General features: G+C 43.1%; 1 protein-coding gene across 3 annotated transcripts in view; it reads right to left on the minus strand.

Annotated features, from left to right (window-relative positions):
• Myb (proto-oncogene like protein Myb) overlaps nucleotides 1-20,250 on the minus strand; it is a 36,984-nt gene that overhangs the window by 4,961 nt on the left and 11,773 nt on the right. The window contains exons 1-4 of one of the 3 annotated variants that reach the window (XM_076908486.1): nucleotides 18,354-18,609; nucleotides 4,311-4,476; nucleotides 2,308-2,472; nucleotides 175-499 (exon numbers count right to left, since the gene is read on the minus strand). In XM_076908486.1, the coding sequence (XP_076764601.1) occupies nucleotides 175-499; nucleotides 2,308-2,472; nucleotides 4,311-4,476; nucleotides 18,354-18,448 (751 nt within the window). In that variant the 5' untranslated portion in view covers nucleotides 18,449-18,609. Of the gene's footprint in view, nucleotides 1-174; nucleotides 500-2,307; nucleotides 2,473-4,310; nucleotides 4,477-18,353; nucleotides 18,610-20,250 lie in introns of those variants that run through there. The other 2 variants (XM_076908487.1, XM_076908488.1) reach the window with 2 other exon arrangements.

Below are 20,250 nucleotides of genomic sequence, written 5' to 3' on the forward strand. Positions count from 1 at the left end.
AATGTCCAGACTTTCAATAACACTTTCACTTTTGATCACTAACAATCATTCAAAAATGAAAGCGATCAACCCTAATTTCAGTAAATTTCTTCAAAGTATACAATTAACGTTCAATTTTAGAGAATCTATCAACGCAAAGGATTAAGAAAGAAACTGATCGGAATCGATGGGAACCTCTTGTGCCAGTGACGGATGATCTGCCCTCCTCAGGCTCGTACTTCCTCCTCATAGTGCTGTTCCAATGATTCTTGATCGCATTATCCGTCCGACCCGGCAGTAACTTTGCTATCTTCGCCCACTGGTTGCCCACCCTGCGGTGCGCTTCCACGATGATCCTATCCTCCGCCTCTGTCCACGCGGTTTTCTTGATCCCCGGGTTCAGGTGGTTGTGCCATCGTTCCCGACACTGTTTACCAATACGACCCTTAAGATGCCGCGCGATTAACGTCCATTTCTTCGGCCCGTACCGTTCCACTAATTCCACTACTTTTTCGTCCTCCTGTGAACGTTAATTATTACCAATAATTAGTATTCGAAATGTTTCAAGTACATATAATTTCAACTACTCGAGAAACGTTAATGCTTATTCTACTACATATCGTACATTTCACTAATTCTACTTAATCATCGTTCAGTTCATTACTTCAATATATTTCCTACAATTGTATTATGGATAAGTCAGCGATAGGTGACATTCTAATTTAATACGCGTTCAAATAGTCTGCTCTGCCTTAAATTAACCAAATTAAACACACTTCAATCCCTTATCGATCTCCCTCGATATCGCCTCGAAGCTTCGCCAAATCTACGTGTCAACAATCCAGATTCCTCGACACGGAGATAGGGCTGACGACCTTGCAGCAAAGTTTGCGCGACCTACATTCAATCAGCCAGCACGATGAGGCAAGAAACCAAAACAAACCTCCGAAAGAAAAAAAAAAGAACTCGTACCGATCAACTAAATATTCTCTCGTCAGGTAATTAATCTCTAAGGAGGAAAAACGTCGATCCTCTACTTCATGAACCTCTCGTACGACTCTCGCTCAGTCGAAGGCAAGATTTCTCACCGGAAGGAAAGTCGAGGGACCAGCGAGTCATTTCTCGAAGGCGAGGAAGAGGAGCCGACGGGAGGCAGGGAACGTGGCGGTAGGTCTCGAGGAAGGAGTCGAGGGACGACACACGCGGAGATGATCGCCGTGCATAGAGGGAGAGGAAAGGACAGAGGGGCAGAGGGTGGGGCAAGGCATACCAGCAAGAATCAGGTGCACACGAACGTGGTCCTCCATGACCGCGTGTACGCGGTGTTCGCAGGCTTTACTTGCCCTTGGCTGTTGCCAAGTGCATTGGCACGACGACGACGCAACATCTCCGCGGACCTCTCGCGGCTCTTTTTCTTGTTGCATACACCACCGTGGGGGCAACCGTTGGCGGACAGACGGGAGAGAAGGAGAGTCGCGCGCCTACGTGTAGGCGTACGCGGTGCAGCAGGGCCGTGCCGTTATCAATTCGAGCCTTCGAGCTTTCGACGAGCCTTCGGAAACTCTCGTCTCTTACTTTTTTACAGAAAGGATCGTTCTTAACAAAGATCGTATTCGAGTCGAATATATTGCTACGGCAGATCGCATCGCGATGGTAGACTGAATTTGATTAGAGTGTTGTTATGGATGGCACTGTAATAATCGTGTACAGCGATCACTGGTGGCATCTGACGGTAACAGGAACTAAATAAGGGTATTCCTTTTATCTTTCCTGTTCAGCATCAAAGTTTGACAGAATCGATTGTTTCTATTTTCCTTGTTTTATCGCTTGATTTCTTTCAGCTAGACGGTAATCGGACGACGATTTTGTTGAGGATTGAAGTGAGCGATCTAAATAGCTGAAACTATTGTATTTAAGTAGGTTAAACTGGATACAAGATCTGTACTTTTGTGCTTGATACACGATCAAATTTAGGATAACGTATTAGATGTACGTTTGAATAAGTTAAGTAAGTGGAGACGGTTCTTGGTTCACAGGGAAAGTTGAAGAACCGTTATACAACCTTTCCTTCAAGTGTCCCTTGCCAAAAATGCGACGTGCTTTGGTCAGGTTGATGAAGTGGGTGTAACGGAACTTTACGAACTTTCGTTCGACACGGATCGATTCATTATCCACATTGAAAATTGGATTGTTTCTCTTTAATTGCATACTGTAACTCTATCGTACTTAAGTCGCAACGAAACGATCATTCAGTTGAGAAGTTTAATTAAAATTCGAAGCTTCAAGAAAGTTCTCGCATATTTGAAAGTGTTTCACTCGATTAATTACCTCTTTCGTCCATGGTCCCTTGACTAATTCCGGATTTACGACCTTCGCCCATCTCTGTTGACATTGGACGTCGCTTCTATCTGGGAAGTGGCCAGCTATCGCGTCCCATCGAAGCCCTGTCCCGAGTTGCTCGGCGCTGCTCACTAGCTGCTTCAGCAGAGCGTCCTGGAATTCGTCGGAGCGAAAAAATACATTATATACGCGTGTTACACGGAAACGTGGCGCAGGAGGGGAAAGCTGTCGCGATAATGTGTCTTGTAGCATCGAGAGCGCAATGTGAGAGAACAAGAACTCAGATAAAGTCTGGTCCCGTTCGAAAACAAGTGCGTTCGAAGGAGACCAACGACGAGCATCGATCGATCGGTTTCAAGAGAGATGCTGCGCGAAATTCGGGTTAACATTCGACACGGGTTGACGTGAACAACGAGCTCGCTTCCGGTTCAAGTATTCGAGAGAACTTTTATTAATTGCATCAACGATGTGAAACGTTATGTATATGGATTGAAATAATTTATATTTTAATTTACTAGATTGATGCAAAAGGAATGTTGGTTTTTAGCTTTCAATTTTAAACGACCGTAACTTTCTTTTCAATAGATTTTATTAATCAAAATAAGAACCATTAAAATCAATAGAACGTTGCCAACGAGATACAAATTTATTTATGCGAATAGCGTAAAATTTCGGGGTTCTGGAGGCGACGAAAGCGTTGAATGCGTTTTTTAGTATCGTCTTGGTTTTTTCAAGCATTCCTCGCGCGAGAGGTTCTCGAGATGTTTGGAAAAAATGGTATTCGGTGGGCAAGAGGTTGGGTGAGTTTGGTGGATGGTCCAGAGTTTCATAGCCCAGGTTGTGCAGCTTTTGTCGCGTTGTCATTGAAACGCGTTTATAATGATCAAAATCTAGCTATAATTAAGCTCGATCGTATAATATTTGTAATCAAAATAAAGAGCAAATTCTAAGCTTTAAAATGACATATATATATTGACAATATTTATTCGAAAATTTATTAAAATTTCAAAAATAAAGTTCAACCATACAAAAACCAACATTACCTTTGCATCAACCTAATACTTTTACTAATTAATTTTTGTTCTTCGTTTTTTTCTTTACGATATAAAATTACAGATAATACGTAAAGATAGAGATCGCTTCTATACTACTAATCAATTCAACTTAGACACGACACAGCAATCTAGTTGTTTCCAATATTAATAAAATAGGAATTGCGACTCAATGTTAGAGGTGCGACGTAAGCGTCGTAATTTTCAAACAAATGGTAAAAGAAAATTTGTTTGATCGTCGCATTAGAATAAACTAAGAGGAGGAAGGGGGGAAGTAAGAGGAAAAGGTCGCACGGCGAATGTTTAGGATCGATAGGTTTCTCTGATGTTTCCCACGGGAAACCATACGGCGCGGCCCGTATTCTATGGCCGCGCGTACGACTATGGGGTGGTCGAGGGCATCTGCCCGCGGACGCCGTAACTCGTTGCAGAAGGTACGAAGGGTGGACCTTTTTTTCGAGGTCTACGCTCATTGTGCCCTTCCCCTTTTGCGTTACATGCGATCAAAGTCACGGTATGATGACGCGATCACGTGTGCCATTCCCTCTGCAATATCGAGCTGAGCCGTAGAAGAAAAGGGCCACGAGAGATGTCGTCGTAACACTGTTCTTATCATCCTGACCGTGAACTCTCGATTCGTGTATATCTTTTGAAACAAATTTTGGGAAATATAAAAGGAAGTTTAAATGATAACGTTAATTAATTTGTTGCTAATATCTATCAAGCACATATGTTATTGAGATATATAGCGATTAATATATTAATGTTGTATAAATAGAATTTGGATAATATTACTGTTGAAAAATGATGTGTCCAAGTGATGGGTAAATTTTAGAAACAATTTGACGATACATGGGTTTTAATAGTTTGTAGAATATTGAACGTTCAAGTTTGATTGGTTTAGAGTGAATGTCAGATGTGAAGCTTCCGGTCAATTACCTCCTCTTTGGTCCACCTTCCTTTGTTTATATGCTTTCCCTGCCCATGAGCGTTTGCATTTGTCGTGGCCGGATTCTGGGATTGATTAGTTGCCCCACGACAGACGGTGGCACTGTATTCGTTGTCAGATTCTCCGCCGCTACTAGAATCGTACCCAGACCGCGATCTATAAAAGACAAAGAGAATATTGTCTTCCAATAATTCGTTCCAATAATCATTAAACGAACGAGTCGTCGGATTTGAATACAATTGGGTATAGATCAGCGATATTTCAATTTTATGTTAATACTTTAATGATCTATATTAATCAGTTAACTCTTTGGACAACGTATACGTAACTTGCGTCGCACAAATTAAGGGACATCGAGTATACTCGTCAAACATAGAGTACGTGTAACATGGAATCAGGTTGTAATGAGATGACTTTTATTTTTTTATTTCATTACTCACATTTATTTATTTACTTAAATTAACATAAATATTTTGCATATGAACAAAAAAATATGAAAAATTAATTTTTTAATTTAATTTGCTGTTAGTGAATACAATGCATAATGGAACTTAGTAAGTTGAACACCAATATCGTGATTTCTTCTAAATATTATTTTTAAAACAATCTACACACCTTCGCGCACATCAATTTTTTATAATAACTATTTATAAACTTCTATTTGTTCCTTTTATTCCGACTTTGCCGCAAAATACCTCAAACACCTTGAACTTTACGGATATATTTTTAGTTTTCACTAAAACTGCAATTTAAACTGCAAATTATTATTGCTTTTTACACACGACGAATATACTCGTCATGGCACAGAATTTTGCATTTTTCTTCATTACGAGTATACTCGTCTAAAACAATTAACTGGTTAAAGATCGAATAAAAATGACAAATCATATTGCAATAATCGATTCGTAATTAATTCGACCTTATAAACGTTAAGTTGTTCGTAAACAATTATAAATATTCTGATAGGAAAATAATATCAAGGAAGCATTTCGCATCTGCGAAAACGTTCACGTTAATAACGCAAGATATTCACACAAGATACACCATTAAATCTGGATCAAAGTGCGCTTCAAGACGGTTGCCAAAATTCGCGAGAGGATCAAAAGCGCGAACGTGTAACGGATATAGCTAATTTTTTTTTCTCTGTCGGTACAAAGGCGAAGACGGGAAATCACGGATGGCTGACCATCCGTCCTGCGCGTTCCTTCCTCTCCTTTGTCGAAGGAACTATCGCGCGCTCGCCACCACCCTTTGTTCCTTCACCCTTGCCCGAAACGCCGGCTAAGAGGCAATCTTGACCACAGTCTGGCCAATGTCAGTTTTTGCGGTTACAAGTGGCTTGTTCTTTCTTCGTTTTCAAGGATTTCCTGTCCACTTCCTCTGCGAACGATCGTTATTCATTTCAACCCCCACCTCCACCCGTCCTTTTTTTTCGATCGCTTTTCTGTGCAATAAGATCTCGGTTCAATTTTAAGGAAGGTGCATCCTTTTTATCTAAACTTGAGTGATCTTTTAGTGGCAAATTCGATATCTAGACTTTGCAAGATTTTAAATTCTGCAGAATTGTTCCCTTACATGTCTGTACTCGTGAAATGTTTTATATTTATAATTTTCTTACTTCTTGGTTTTTTTTGGTACATTTTATATATTTAAAATGTATCCTTTTTATGTTTGTCTCCCGTGGTTCTCCAAGTTTATCGCTCTGGACCGGAAGTATCTTGTACAACGAATATAAGCACTTTACAGAGCGTTTAAAGGCCCTCTCAGAGAAGGTCATCCGTAGTAATTCTGCCAATCAAAATAGTCTGTCCTAACTTCTACTTCCAACAGGATGTTCCTCAGCTCCTGAATCCAATAGTATTTCGTTTCAAAGTTAAAAAATGCCTTTAGTTGACAATTTTATTTTTTGAATTTTTTATGTCGAGAAACAAAAGAAACGCGAGAAGAAAAACCACGTTTCAAACTTTCTCTGATCTCAAATTAATCCCCCAAGTATGCATAAAATTTACCCGCCTCTTTCGAGAAGAAAACGAGTAGAAATGTTGGAGTAACTTTTAGAGGATGGTTAGAAACGTGAACGAAAAAAGCTTCATATTCGCGTAAAAGGGAGCGTGGATCGTGTTACACAATAATCCATCGTCAAGTGCAATTAGCGAACGGGCTAAGGCTCGCGTATGTCGTCGTAACGTATTTACATTCCAAGCGCTGTGGAGTCTATGTTCGCAAGATGACGTAATTTCGCGACGACAGCCAGTCAGCTCGAGATGAAGCGTATACGTGCATGCTCGCGGACGATGCATACACATTTCGTCACACTGAGAAATGAAACTTAACGGTCGTCGGAGCTTCTTATGTTTACTGATTCAGTCAGGCTACGGCCGCGTTTCCGCTGCATACATCGTGTGAGGCTACGCTAAACGCGCTCTCGTTTAACCCTTTAGTCCTGCCGCAAACCATGCCATAAAGACGCCACTATGGCGCCTCGGTACGAAAACTGAGTACGAACGTGTACAATTTCACGTTGAACACCGTTTTGACACAATTACATTGTATCAAACTGTTGAAATGACGCGAGCATATCTACTATCGCGTTTCTGTGTGAGAAAACGATCATATCTGATATTTCCATAGTGAATGTGATACTAATGAAAGTACAATGAACTCTCATATAACGCGAGTTCGTACAATACGAATTTTCATAACGCGTCGAAAATATTGCGACTACTTTTTTTCTGACATAACAACAGGGTTTCTTGAACTTTATAGTGCGGAGAGCCTAAAATATTTACGAAAATTTATTGTGGGACCCCATAAGCATTGCAAGCACATATTCGTTTCCAGTTTTGGGCCATCAATTTTAATTTTTCATTTTAAGACATAAGAAAAAGTTTGCCAGAGTTTAAGAAACTCTGCTGCACAGCACAGTTCTATAACGTAAACCCGTAGAACGCATAGGGTATTAATCATGTTATAAGACAGTCTACTGTAAAGCAAAAGATGTAATAAAAGAAGAAATAATGAAAGAAGTAAATTAAGAGCAACTTGAAAACTGTCTTTCAAAGTTCGATTAAAACAACGAATATGTTAATTAATGGAAACTCCATGACATTAAATAATTATCGGTTAAACGGCGTACAACCAAGTTGAACAACATGGATACGCTCGAAACAGGATTTGAACACCGGAAATTAGTAGTTACCGTTGAATCCTTGATCAACTGTGCCTGATTAATTGAAACCAGACCCGTAATGGCTCTATCGTCGATTTCATTCGGCTCTAGATCAACCGAGAAAGAACATGGCGGCTAAGAGTTTCTCTGTAAGGACGGGGGCGGAAAATAATGGTAACGATAAGGTTCACCAGCCATCTGCGTTTCGCATATGCTTGTACGTCGCTTGTACAAGTACTCGTGGTATCCTATAAGCGCTATCGTTCCATAACCTCCCATTGTACTTCATTATGAGACACACAGTCCCGTGTATAAGTATATACAGGCATCATAGGGCCACCTTCCTCTCCCTGTGGATGCAGCTGTTGAGCTGACGCGCGCGCGCGCGCGAGAGAGAGAGAGAGAGAGAGAGAGAACGTGCGAGGGGGAAGAATCCGAGGGTGAAAAGACTTTAAATAATATGAAATGAGAATCACAAATTGCGCTGGTGTTTTCTTTCGAATTACCAATTTCCATGATACATCCCAATAATATTTATGCACTATCATTACAAATTCGGTCCGTTGTTTATATTTATAAACGACAACGAAGATGTAGTGCTGCATTAATTAGCTAAAACACCTTTCGCCTATTAAACACACATTCAAGGACCGGTGAAATCTCGACTAGAAATTCTAAGCTTGATCGCCTCGAGTTCTTTTTCCGCCTTTCGCGGCTTAACGCCACTGAACATTCGTGTATTTACTTAGTCGCGCACGTGGCAACCGTGCCACACAGGAAACACGCGTTCCCATCTTCGCAGCTGTTTCACATCGGTGAGAAGAAACTTCTATAAAACGCGAATCGGTACGTCCTGCAATCGTGCTTCTAATTGGTGAGAAGCCGGGTAATGCAAACTTCGTCGCTCGAATAAATTTCAGTTTCCGCAGGTGCACATGTGTTTACGTTCCCGGCTGTGGACAAGACGGGCATGCGTTATGAAGTGCTGGGTTGCAAGGGAATGCTAGGAACCGAAAAGGGAGTGCCGCTCAAATGGAATGCGCCTCCTGTACACTGGCTACAAGGAAGAAAGTGAACGTCGCGAAATTCGTGATACCATGCAAATCAATAATAGCTACGCGTGATTTGCCGGCTAATCCGTGCAATGAACTCTGGTTCATTGATTAACCACGTTAAACGTGCGCACGTTTTTCGTTTAAAAAATGTCTGGACAAAATCCATTTATAAATGGGTTAAGAAAAATTTATATATATATCGTTTCTTGTATCTACAATAAAAGTAGATTCACAATCCTTGTAAATAGGATAGAAAAAGAATAGCTCAATTTTTTTAAATAGAATGAGAACTACTTGCCGTTTTATGTTCATTTAAAATATGATTTAATATCGTTACTGCTCGTGCGCTAAAAAAATTTTACGAAACAAATAAACGACGGCTGTTTTCTGGAGTGCAGCAGAAAAATTGTAAAAATCTTGATAGCGCCCAGAATGGAATGCACGAGTCGCATTTTTGCGCATCTCCCTTTTCACTTTCTAATTTGTATGACCAGACGAGAGTCCAAAGTGGAGGCAGAACGTGCGCGGAATACCCTCGATCTCTGTACAACATTTGACCGGCTCCATTCAAATTTTGAAAGTGAGAATGGACGAGACGACGCGGGCCACGCGCACGTGATGCTTTTCGTCACATGTGACTCACCGCGTCATGGACAAACGGAATGTTTCTATATAACAACAATGAAAATACTTGCAATTAACAACTGCACTTATAATTTGTCACTATTGCCTTGATTTAGTTGCAGAACAGACTGTTATGGAGAACAACTGGGGAAATGAAATTGGTAAGAAATAGATAACAAGCTGTTATGAAAAGGGTTCATCACATGTTTCTCCATTCAGCTTTCGCGCGACCATCTCTCTCCCCTCTCTTTCTTTCTCTTCACCTACTTAGTCGTGATACGTGAAAAAAGAAGACAGAAATAGCCCTGGGAATCGCAAATAGATGCCTCGAAGACGATCAACGACTATTCGTGTTTTTTTTTTCTTCTTTCACGCGTTACGTAAAGGCTTTTGCCTTCGTGGAAGTTCTAACGGTCGCGGTCATCCTTGAATTTAAATCCCGAGGCACGTGGACGAACGCAGGACTTCCTCCAGCATTCTCACGATCCGCGAAAATATGTGAGCACGATGTACGTGTATGTATACACATGGTACACATACGTGCCGTGGCACGATAGAGCCGGGAGAGCGTGCGGATTGAGAGAATCAGCGCTGTGTACCGCGATATTTGTTAACCCTGGGCGCGGTGGGGTGGTCTCTCTTCTCCCGTCTCGCGAATAAATTATTGAAATTTCCGTTACCCGACCCATGAATATTTATAGCGTCCATACATCTAACGTTTTATTGACGACGATTGCGAAAAGTTAGACGGGACGAGATCAATCATCTTCCGAGATACGATCAAATTAATTCGGGTCGTAAAGCATCGGTCATAGAGTATGCCTGATATAGAGGGAAAAATAATTGAAAATTTAATGATAATATTTTTCCGTGATTAGCGTTCTCTAATCGTGGAACTGTCTCTCCTCGTTTCGCCTTCCTTGTGTAATTTGGATTGTACAGTCTTGGTAAAACGATGATTAGTAAACGAAGGAAACGGAAGCAGGCGGGAAAGCTAAAGGGAGATACGAAAACGATAAGACGAAGAAAGGCACGTGGACAAGCGTAGAACAACTGATAAAATCGTTAGAATTATAACCAACGCGCGTGACAGTCGTGGTGGAAGGAGGGACAATCGAAATAACTAGACCGGGAATGGATCATTAATTAATTAATTTATTTTTTATTAATTTTAAGGTGGCAATTTCGTACAAAATGTAAATGATAAAGAAGAGAGAATGATATTACTGAAAACATTCTAAAGGGTAGAACGCAAAGGAGAGTGCAACTAAAAGATAAGGATAAGTGTCACAAGAAAAGAAAGTCCAGAATCTACTTCTACTCCCGTAGTTTGGGTTTCGTTCAAACTTATAGCGTCCCGTAAATTGAACACGTATCGGCTGCAAAGCTTCCTCTTCTCTCTGAATTAGCATGCGAAATTGCTGTCAGAGGTCGAGGACGTCCGGTCGAAATTTCCAACCTCGCTTAGTACAATCTCGCCAAGAAGAAAGTGCTGCCGCCAATCGCGCGACGAAATGAATAAACAAGCCCTTGGCATTTAGCGTTTTCTTAAAAGGTGGCGACACAAACAGGTGCTGTACGACAGCTGCCCCCTTTGTCTAGGACTTTGAACGCTGCACGATTCACAATCGTAACTTCTACAGGCATAACTTCGATGACGATTATTTCGCCAAAACTGAGTCTGCACTCATCGCTTAACGATTAGTATTCATTTTCAGGTTTAAGATTTGCGTTGTCAAATCAATGACTTTCCTCTTAGTCCAATTATTTAAAGCTCGAATTTTACTTTTTATTATATCGTTTGATTTACATAAAAAACTTGAAATTTCAAGAATGCGACGCATGTTACGTTGCCTACCCACGTGTAATAATATTTGATTGGCATTGAGTCAGTCCTACGACAAATATCGATTCAGCAGGCAACGTCGAGCGTAGTTACATCGATCGATTCGTCAAACAGACGGTGTTGCCAGGCAACCAGGTAAATCTCCGTGATTTCGGGTAATAAATATTGTTACGACCTGGCGACGAAGAAGAGAGAGAGGGTTAACGAAGCTATTCATCGAACGATATTATTTTTTAGCCACACGGTTCTACCACGTTTCGCATCAAAAATGGAGCGTCTCGTGAGAAAGGCAGAGGAAACAGGAACCCATCGCGGCCACGCATGCCGCGTCTGTCTATAGACATCTGCCGAAGTTCCAAACTTTCCCCTCTTTTCGGCCACTTCCTTGCTTCTTGTCTGCCATCGTGCTTCGTCCCCCTTCTATCCCCCCTGCCCTTTACAATGAACGACCCTAAGGCAACCAGTCCTTCCTTCCTTCTTTCTTTCTTTCTTTCCTCCTTCCTTCCTTCCTTTCTTCCTTCCGTTCGCCTGTGGCTCGTCACGCAACAATAAGGTCATTGCGCGCCTCGCGTACCAACCGATGTCCGTCCTCGAACAGTGTTCACTGTCTGTATGTCCCATGGTCATGGTTCGCAAGGAAAACCAGACGGCGGACTCATGCCGCCTTTTCACCTAACGTATATACGTGTATATATATGTATATATGTATCCTTTCGAGATCGTATCGTGGTAAAGGGCCCGGTTGCGACCAGCGAACGTATCGATGCTCGACGAAATAAAGAAACTGCTTCATCTGACGTGCCCAAAGCAGCGTGAAAGATACGCAGCGAGTTACGAGCACCCCGACTAACCGAGGTCAATGTTCGTATGATTATCTAGCTAGAGATACCCTAACAATCGAGACAAGACGTTCCTTTTTCGAAATTTATGAAAACAATTTTTTATCCTAACATACCCTTCGAAATCACTGATCATTTTTCTAGTCAAGATTATATATATAACATATTGTGGTATTGTGGTAATTATTAATATATAAATAATATGTATATTGAACCGGATGCTAGGTTCGTATGCAATGTAGGATATTGATTCCACATGTACCTTTACATGTAATTGCAAATATTTTTCATCTTGCATCACAGGAATAAAATGCAAAACGCAATTAAAAATTGGTAAATATTCATAGTCGTAGTGGAGGAAGTAAAGGAAATGAATTTGATGTCAGAAAGCGTTGGAAGCTACTTACTGAATGAACAGAGGGATTAAAAAAACTGTTATCTAAGAGGTGAACCGTAGTACCGTGAGTAACGAATAAGAGGTCAAGAATAAGGGGTCGATGCAACTGTTATCATGCGAGGCTCGGTCGCGTGCTACGCCGCTCGGCACAATTGATTCTGTCGTCAATTTCCAAAAGCTAGAGACCAGGTGTGCGAGAGCTCCATTGGTCTCTTGCTCGTCAGCTGCTACCCCCACGATGCACACCCTCGCAATGCGGCTTAGCAGAGCACACGATGCGCGTTTCTCGATATCTGCGTTTAAAAAGCCACTCGCGTCGCGTAGCGAGCCACCGACGAAAGGGAGAACGCCCTGGTAAAATATGCGGAATTTTCAAGCGGACCGGTGCGCCTTTTTTACATGATCCTATGAGCGTGCTGCTATATCATCAACGGGACAGGTGACCATGACAAATTGCCCTTTAGACGCGTCGTTCCTCATCCAGCGTTTCAACGTTTCTTCGTTTCTCCTTTCAGCACATTCTTGGCCAGTCGCATAATCTACGAAGTAGGTTAATATAAGAAGAGCGTTGTCGCCAATGATTATAATAATCCTACTTGTACTCTTTGGAATTTGTTTAATCCGAATCGTATAGATACTCTGATTTTGTTTATTACATTCAGTTCCAACACCACTCAACGCTACGTGTTACATTGTTACGCGAATCTGGGTTATCGCACCACTTCAACCGCAAAACCGTAGTTCCACGATGATTCATGAAAACCAGTAAATGTCAGTCAAATGTAAGATACCGTGTAATCGGTGGACAACCGAGAATTCCGTCGCATAACGGAATTATACGCCTGCGAGGAGGATTACTCAATGAACGATGCACTCTGACGTCTAGTCGGTGGACTTGCGGTCAGTTGATTCATGAATATAAAACGAAAAAATAAAACGATAAACAAAAAAAAGCGTCGGACGAAGGCGAGCATAAAAGAAGTGGAAGACGAGTCAAGATCAAGGTCAACAGCGTTTCGGAATCTTCGTTCGTTCCTGACTTGGTCGGAGAAATTGAGACAAAAATGTTTGATGGAAAATGAAAAAAGTAGAGAAATGTCGATTACGTGGCCAACTGAATCGGAAAAACGATAATGAAAACACTCGAGGATCAACGTGTAGTAACATCGAATTAGAAAGTGTTCCAACGAAAAATCGGACGGGCATACCTATACCTGTTCCACTGGTGACGTCGGCCCGAATAGCGACCCCTACTACTTGGCGTGTATCACGTTTCGAAAGTAGGGATTAACGATAGCTCGTCTGGCGTAACGCGAACAGCCTGCCAGCTTGTATCAGAAAGAAGAACCAAAGTTAAAGATTATTTTATTACATCATAAACTTCAATGCTCCGTTTTACCAAGTTTTCGCGGCATAGATAGATCTTGAAACGAGGTAAGGAACTCATCCCCCTAAATAGTGCCAGATACGTACGTTCGAAAGAAAAATTAGTGCGCCAATTCGAACACGTTCCCCGGTACCGAGCACATAGGGTGCGCGGATAGATATATCCCACCTATACATGTGCAAGTAATCGCGTACGCGCGTGTACATACGTGGTAGCGAACGGCGAGCAGCAACGACATCGGGGTAGAAGTCCTTACGAGAGACATCTGGCTACCACCTGCCCCGATGCCCTCGCGCGCACTGCCAAACTTCCCCCCCGGTAGAACGCTCCCCGAGGAGCATGCGCACCCGCTTCTATGATACATGCATGTGGACATGCACGTGTGTACGAAGATGCACGTGTCCGAGCGCGTTGTTCGGTTCTTGCAGAAAGAAAATCGCCGATAGAGTACAGAGATTTTTGCTTTTTCTTACTTCCTGTTTCCTGTGCAATTTTTTTCAGTGACATGGGGAACTTCTGTTTCTTCTGGGTGACAATAGGAAGTGGAGAGAACGTTAATTCTTTTTGTGTCAAATATTAAAAGTTGTACTTGGACAAGTTTCGGTATTAACGCATTCGCGTAATTTTAAATTCTATTCCTGGTTGTCGCTAGCGTGAATTTACGTCCTGCAATTATCATTTTTATTTTCCCCTTAACGATACAAATTTGCGACTACCAACTTCACAATTTCATTATATTCACCGGCATTCAGTGTTAGAAAAAGATCAATTTTTCTATTGCAATTACATTATAAACATATCTTATAAATCGAAGGATACTTTGGCGACATAAGTTAATTTCTTCCCGACATCTTCTTCAAGATACAATGGAGTAAGAGCCTCGAAGAACCGCATATGTCGTTTCTTGCTTAAAAGTGTGAACAGTAGTAATAAGATAGGCACGGCTACGCGTTACAAAAATAATAAAAAAAAAAAAGAAAGAAAAACAAAAAGAAGGAGAGAAGAGAAAAGCAGGGGGAAGGGGGAAGTTTCACGCAAGCGAGCTTAATCCCCTTCTCGTCTGTTGAGGTGCGCGCTGTACACCTCGTCTCACCCCGCACAGCCAACCAATTGTAAATCGAGCGACAAGCCACCCGGCGCTCGTTCCCATGACAAGTGCGAAGGGTATTTTCTCCTCGTGAATCTTTAATTCCACCGTGGGAATCGAGGCTACATCGCGGAGAATCAACCTCGTGATGTGCTGATCCACGCGCACCTTGCTAATGCCGGCTGATTAGAGGGCCCGAGCATGAATTTCGATTCGATCTACCCTGACCTGGTCCTACGACGCTGCTTCAAGTCGGGACGAACAAACAGCCTGATGCGCGTGAAAGAGGACGCCTCATGATCTCAAACTACGATATAATTATTGTTATTTAACAATGTTTTTAAACGAGAACGGTAAGGTTGGAAAGTTTGTGGGGAAATTACCGGCTTACGGAGGAAACTACTTTGCCAGAAGCGAATAAAAACCAAATCTCGCTCTAATCACAAGCTGAAGTATCTCCACGTATTTTATCTTGTATGATATAGTTGTATATAAAGACGAACCTAGTCCATTAATTGGCAACTCGATCATGAATTGAAATTTGGTACACACAAGGCAACACGCGATCGAATGATCGGCAAGCTAAACGTCAACAAGAAAAACACGTCGTTCGATGTGGAGAAGCAGGGATTAAAAAAATGTGGAATAAATGGCAGTGTTCGATTTGAAAGGACTATTCGAGGAGGGCTAGAGGAGAGAGATCATTAGAATCCACCATTATGTCACCGAGCGAATGAGAACGACGTCGGTCTATCATCTGGCTGTCCCCCGGTCGAGAACAATTCGAGATTGAATAGAATGTAAGAAGGCGTCGCAGACGAGAAGGCGTGCATGCAAAAGCGTTCGCTAGGCCAAAGTCGTTCCAGACTGCGGTCTTTCTTGACTGAAGCAGATGCTGGAAATCAGGCTCGCTCTTGTACATATATATATATATATATATATACCCTACTCTGACGATCGACGACGACGGCGACCCTCGAACGAGCGTGTACCGAACCCGACATCGAAAATAATGATACGAATAAGGAGAAGAGAACGAGCTGTAAGCAGCTAGACGAGACAGAAAGAGAGAGAGAGAGAGAGAGAGAGAGAGAGAGAGAGAGAGAAACATAGAAAGGCCGTTCCTTCGACGCGCGGAAGGGGGCCTCTCCCCTCAAGGGGCCCAGTCGCGAATCTCGTCGGAAGAACTGGAATCCCTTCGAGAAATTTGTTACTCGACATCTTTTCAGGTTTCAATCCTTCTTTCTGTTTTTTTTTTTTGTTATCTCCTCTATCTTCTCCTCGGTACACGTCTGGTGTCGTTGCCTTACGATATTGTTCGTCAAAGGCTTTAAAAATAGCGCAGCTGCTTAAACGGTTATTTAATTGTCAGTTAAGAAGATACCTCCGTTGCGAATTTAAGTGGTCACAGCGCGATCCAGCGGAGATTCTATCCGCAGATACATACATCTCTGAAAAGTTGTCTCGATTCGAACAATCCACTGTCGCGGGAGCTCTGCGTTTAAATACTTTTCTCTAAAAGTAGACCTCACGCGTTGACAAGTTTTTTTTTCTCTTTCGACCACACGCTACGATAACAAAACGATCATGAAGGCAGTTATTACAATCGCGACGGATTCGGTACAATTTTCAGTGAAAAGATCTTGGGGATCGTGTTAAACGTGTTTCCCTATTTGCAAACGCTTTTGCAAATTTTACCGCCTAGCGAATCTAGTGAGTCTCCCGTTGGCAATCTCCCATGAACTCGAGACATCGCTAAGAAATCCAATCACGCGTTTCCTGTCCTATTCTACCTGTGCAAGTAGCATCCTGCCCTCGGAAGGAGAATAAAACGACGCGCAAGATCAGAAGACGGATTTCCATGAAGTCCTCGGGATGGTTCGCGAATAAAAGTCACCCGGCTAAAAACGCGTCCCGTTTATCTCGCCGAGCTGACACGTGAATTCATTTCAGTTTCTCTATCTCCACACGCGTCTTTTCGTATATACTTTGCTATTTAGCCCTCCTCCGTTTCGACGTTAAGCAGCGCGCGCAGCGGTTCACTCGGCAAGTATATTATTCACACGTGCGTCTCCGTGTCTCCATGGTTGCGATCAACGGTTTCCGCGTTTCACGCCGACAACGCGACTCCTCTCTTCCCAGGATCACGCCAAAGTGCGAACTGTTCAAAATTCAACGAACCTTTGTCTGCGATCCATCGATCTCCTTGACCATCTCCTTCTGTTCCTTCTACTTTGTTGTTTTTTTTTTTTTTTTTTTTTTTTAATGGCGATGTCGCGCATTCAACGAGTCTGGAATCTTGATTCACCAGATATAGTTCTTCAATTTCGCTTTTTTACTTTCCTTTTTGCGGCAGCTTGCGTTTCGTGCCGTGCATCAGCGGCTCAGGTATCGAATTCCTTGGATCAAACGATCGTTCTTTCATCGTTTTGCAAATATTAATTTTTTTTACCAGGATAAGATAACTTTCCCGGTAAAACAGGTGTGTTAGCGAACGTCCGTTTAACATAAGAACGGTAAAAGAGCATGTGATGAAAGGCGGTCGGCGTTGGTGCTGTTCCAATGGAGAAAATAGTTCGTATATACGTGGGCTCCAGGTTAAAGGACGAAGACGCAAACTCGTCCGCCGGCTAACGAAATAAACGACCGAGGAATTCTCAACGGGTTCGATTTGGAACCGGGTTTAAATCTCCTTTAGCCGAAGAGAACGAGTCGGTCCGGCTGTAGACCTGCGCGCGCGCACGCGCGTATGCAGCCAGAAACGGGCCTCTCCTATACAGGGCCAGGTCTTTTTCCCTCCGGCTCCGGACGGTAAACGAGCCTAAAGTGGGATATCTGCTAGGCAACAACACGAGGGATAGTCGGAGGCTCCTTCCAAGATGCCTGCTGCTTTCCTTTTCTGCCTGCCTCTGTGTTTGCCTCCACTCCCTTCTCTCCATCCACGACCGACTAGGTGACTTTTCGAAAATACCGTCCGTCTCTCCTCTAACGCATTCGTAATCGTGGCGATCGAGACCGGCCACGATCGACGTGAATTCTTGTGGCACGCTTAAACCTCTCGGGTTTAAATAATCGTTACGTAAAAATAAAAATTGGATATCTTGTTCGCAAAAGTATTTCCGTTAATGAAGATCTACGAGATTAGTTAATTTACATTCGTACTGTTTTTAGTAACGATAAGAACAAAACGATGTATCGATTGTAAAGTATATACGAACGCTTGTTGCGAGGGCGTGCAGTATATTATACGTGTACGGACCGACGTTACAATCTATCTCGAGATAAGGCTGCATCCTTTGATATCGACGTTGAGACGGAGATATCCGTTGTTCGCGACAGGATGTTTCGAATGCTTGTTGCGCGTTCCACGCTTCCGACAACCATGCGGCCGGGGTATGCTCGTTTGTTTTGATAAAACGTGCGAATGCTGAGCCTCGTCGCGCTGACAGTTTGCGCGAGATAAAGCTCGAGGGCAGGGGAGAATTTAAATAGGCGATAATCTTGCCGCAGGATTCGAATAGCTATTCACACTACCGAATCGCAAGGGTGTCAAGGAAATATGAAACATAGATTGACATTAATGAGGATTAATCACCGAATGCGAATTAATATACGCATGCGTTACTTACGCCTCGGTGGGTGGCGGAGAATAAAATGACGAGTGGTAGGTAGCAATGTCCACGACCTTCCCTGGTATGAGTATCCCACTCGACACTACATCCATTCTCACGGCTAGTCTTCCAAGAAAACTCTCGCGGTCACGGGGTCCTGAATGGTTTTCGACGGATCCGGTCCCTCGAACTCCACAGCCTTCCGACACTAACTTCCTTCTCTGTTCCCCCTTCGTTACTCTACGTTCTACCGACACTTCGTATCATCGTCGAAACCCTCCGCGGTATACCGTTAACGCTTCCCTCGCGAAACTCTGACGAATATATTCAGCCTCTTGACACACGTTAGAGAATCTCATTCGTTCGTCTGCTGGCGCAGTAAGCACGTCGCGTGTCTCAATGTTCGACAGAACAACGTCTGCCTCTACGGGTCCTCCGCGACGCGTCGCTGTTTACACAATGTATAAAACTCTCCGTTGAGTCCCACGAGGCACGCGGAAACATAAGAACGGCGAATTCCTCTTTCTCTCACTTCGTTAACATTTTTCTCGCCTTGACACGCATCCTCGCGATAATACCACTGGCACGCGTATGTCAAACTTATCAACTTATCGGGAACAATCTTAGAGAGGACGACAACGATCCAGCTTTATATTCGCCGATACGAGGAGACACGGTTCGTTTCGGAGCGGAGAGAGTGTTTGGGTGCACGCGTCGCGACAGAGGCATTCGATGAGGCGTTCGCTTGGACGTAACCAGGGGAAAAGCGTTGTCGCGAAGATTGCGGCGAGATCCCAGGGAAATGAAACAGATGACATGGATCGGGGATCTTAGTGCTCGATCGTCGCCAGTCTAACTGACACGCGTCCTTTTAGTCGATCGACCCTCGAGTCACCGGCACTGATCTCGGTGTCCATAACGTGAGAGCGCAGAACTCGTGTCACGGGGGGTTTTTTGCTTTGTCGCGACGCGTGCCCAAATCGAGCAGAGCCGTACGAGCGTCCCGGACTCGTCGCCGTTTGGATTTGAACTGAAGGTGCCGCCTGGTTTGTCAGCGGCCCGCGTAAGTACTTGGACAGTCGTCCCTAACGTGCTCTCGTGCTGGGCTGTCGGCGGGGAACGTGGAGGGGAAAGGTACGATCGCGTCTGTGCTCGACGAGGGTAGGGGGAGAAGGAAAGGAGAGTGAGTCACGGGGCGAGGAGATGGTACGCGGAGGGCGCGATCAAACGTTGCCCGTCCCTACACGCTTTGCGTGCGTGAGTTCGTGGCCACGTACGCTCCCAACTGCCTCTGCACTCATTCAGAGCCCCCGTCAGGGACTCAATTAGGCAACGCTGCTGCAACGAATGCTCTTTCGCGAAGTATTTTCAGTTTTACCCACGCATCGATATATGCCCAAGTGCTGTAGATGCTTGCCATTGCTAAAGTTATAGCGGTTAGCGATTCAGAAAATTCAAACAGTGTCTACTACTTCAAAGTAGACACCGTAGGAGTAGAGAGTTTTTAAGTTTGGCGCCACAAGCATCGAGGACAGATGGAACTCGGCGTATCGCGTGCTATGAATGGCGATTTTGTGAAACAATGTTTTCTACAGGACAATTATACATTTCGATGCATGGGATTTTTCCTGTTGCATCGTGTCATGATCGTCTTTTAGAAGAAAGGAATGTTATCCGTGTAATTGTTGGACGATGTAGAAAAATATCCCTAGTATATGGTGTAGCGGGTCTATCAGTTTGAGAAAACACTTGAACAACTATCTATGTAATTTCATAATTTAATCTATCGTAAATATTTAAGTTAAATACACCTCGTCTATCTGTCAATTAAGTTTCATCGATTACTCTTTGTGTGAAAGTATGTTTGGCTGATGTTAAAATACATAATACCATATGTAAAATGAATTGTAGATTC

This window comes from Xylocopa sonorina, chromosome 18, assembly GCF_050948175.1.
Source record: "Xylocopa sonorina isolate GNS202 chromosome 18, iyXylSono1_principal, whole genome shotgun sequence".
In the NCBI taxonomy this organism is placed as follows: domain Eukaryota; kingdom Metazoa; phylum Arthropoda; class Insecta; order Hymenoptera; family Apidae; genus Xylocopa; species Xylocopa sonorina.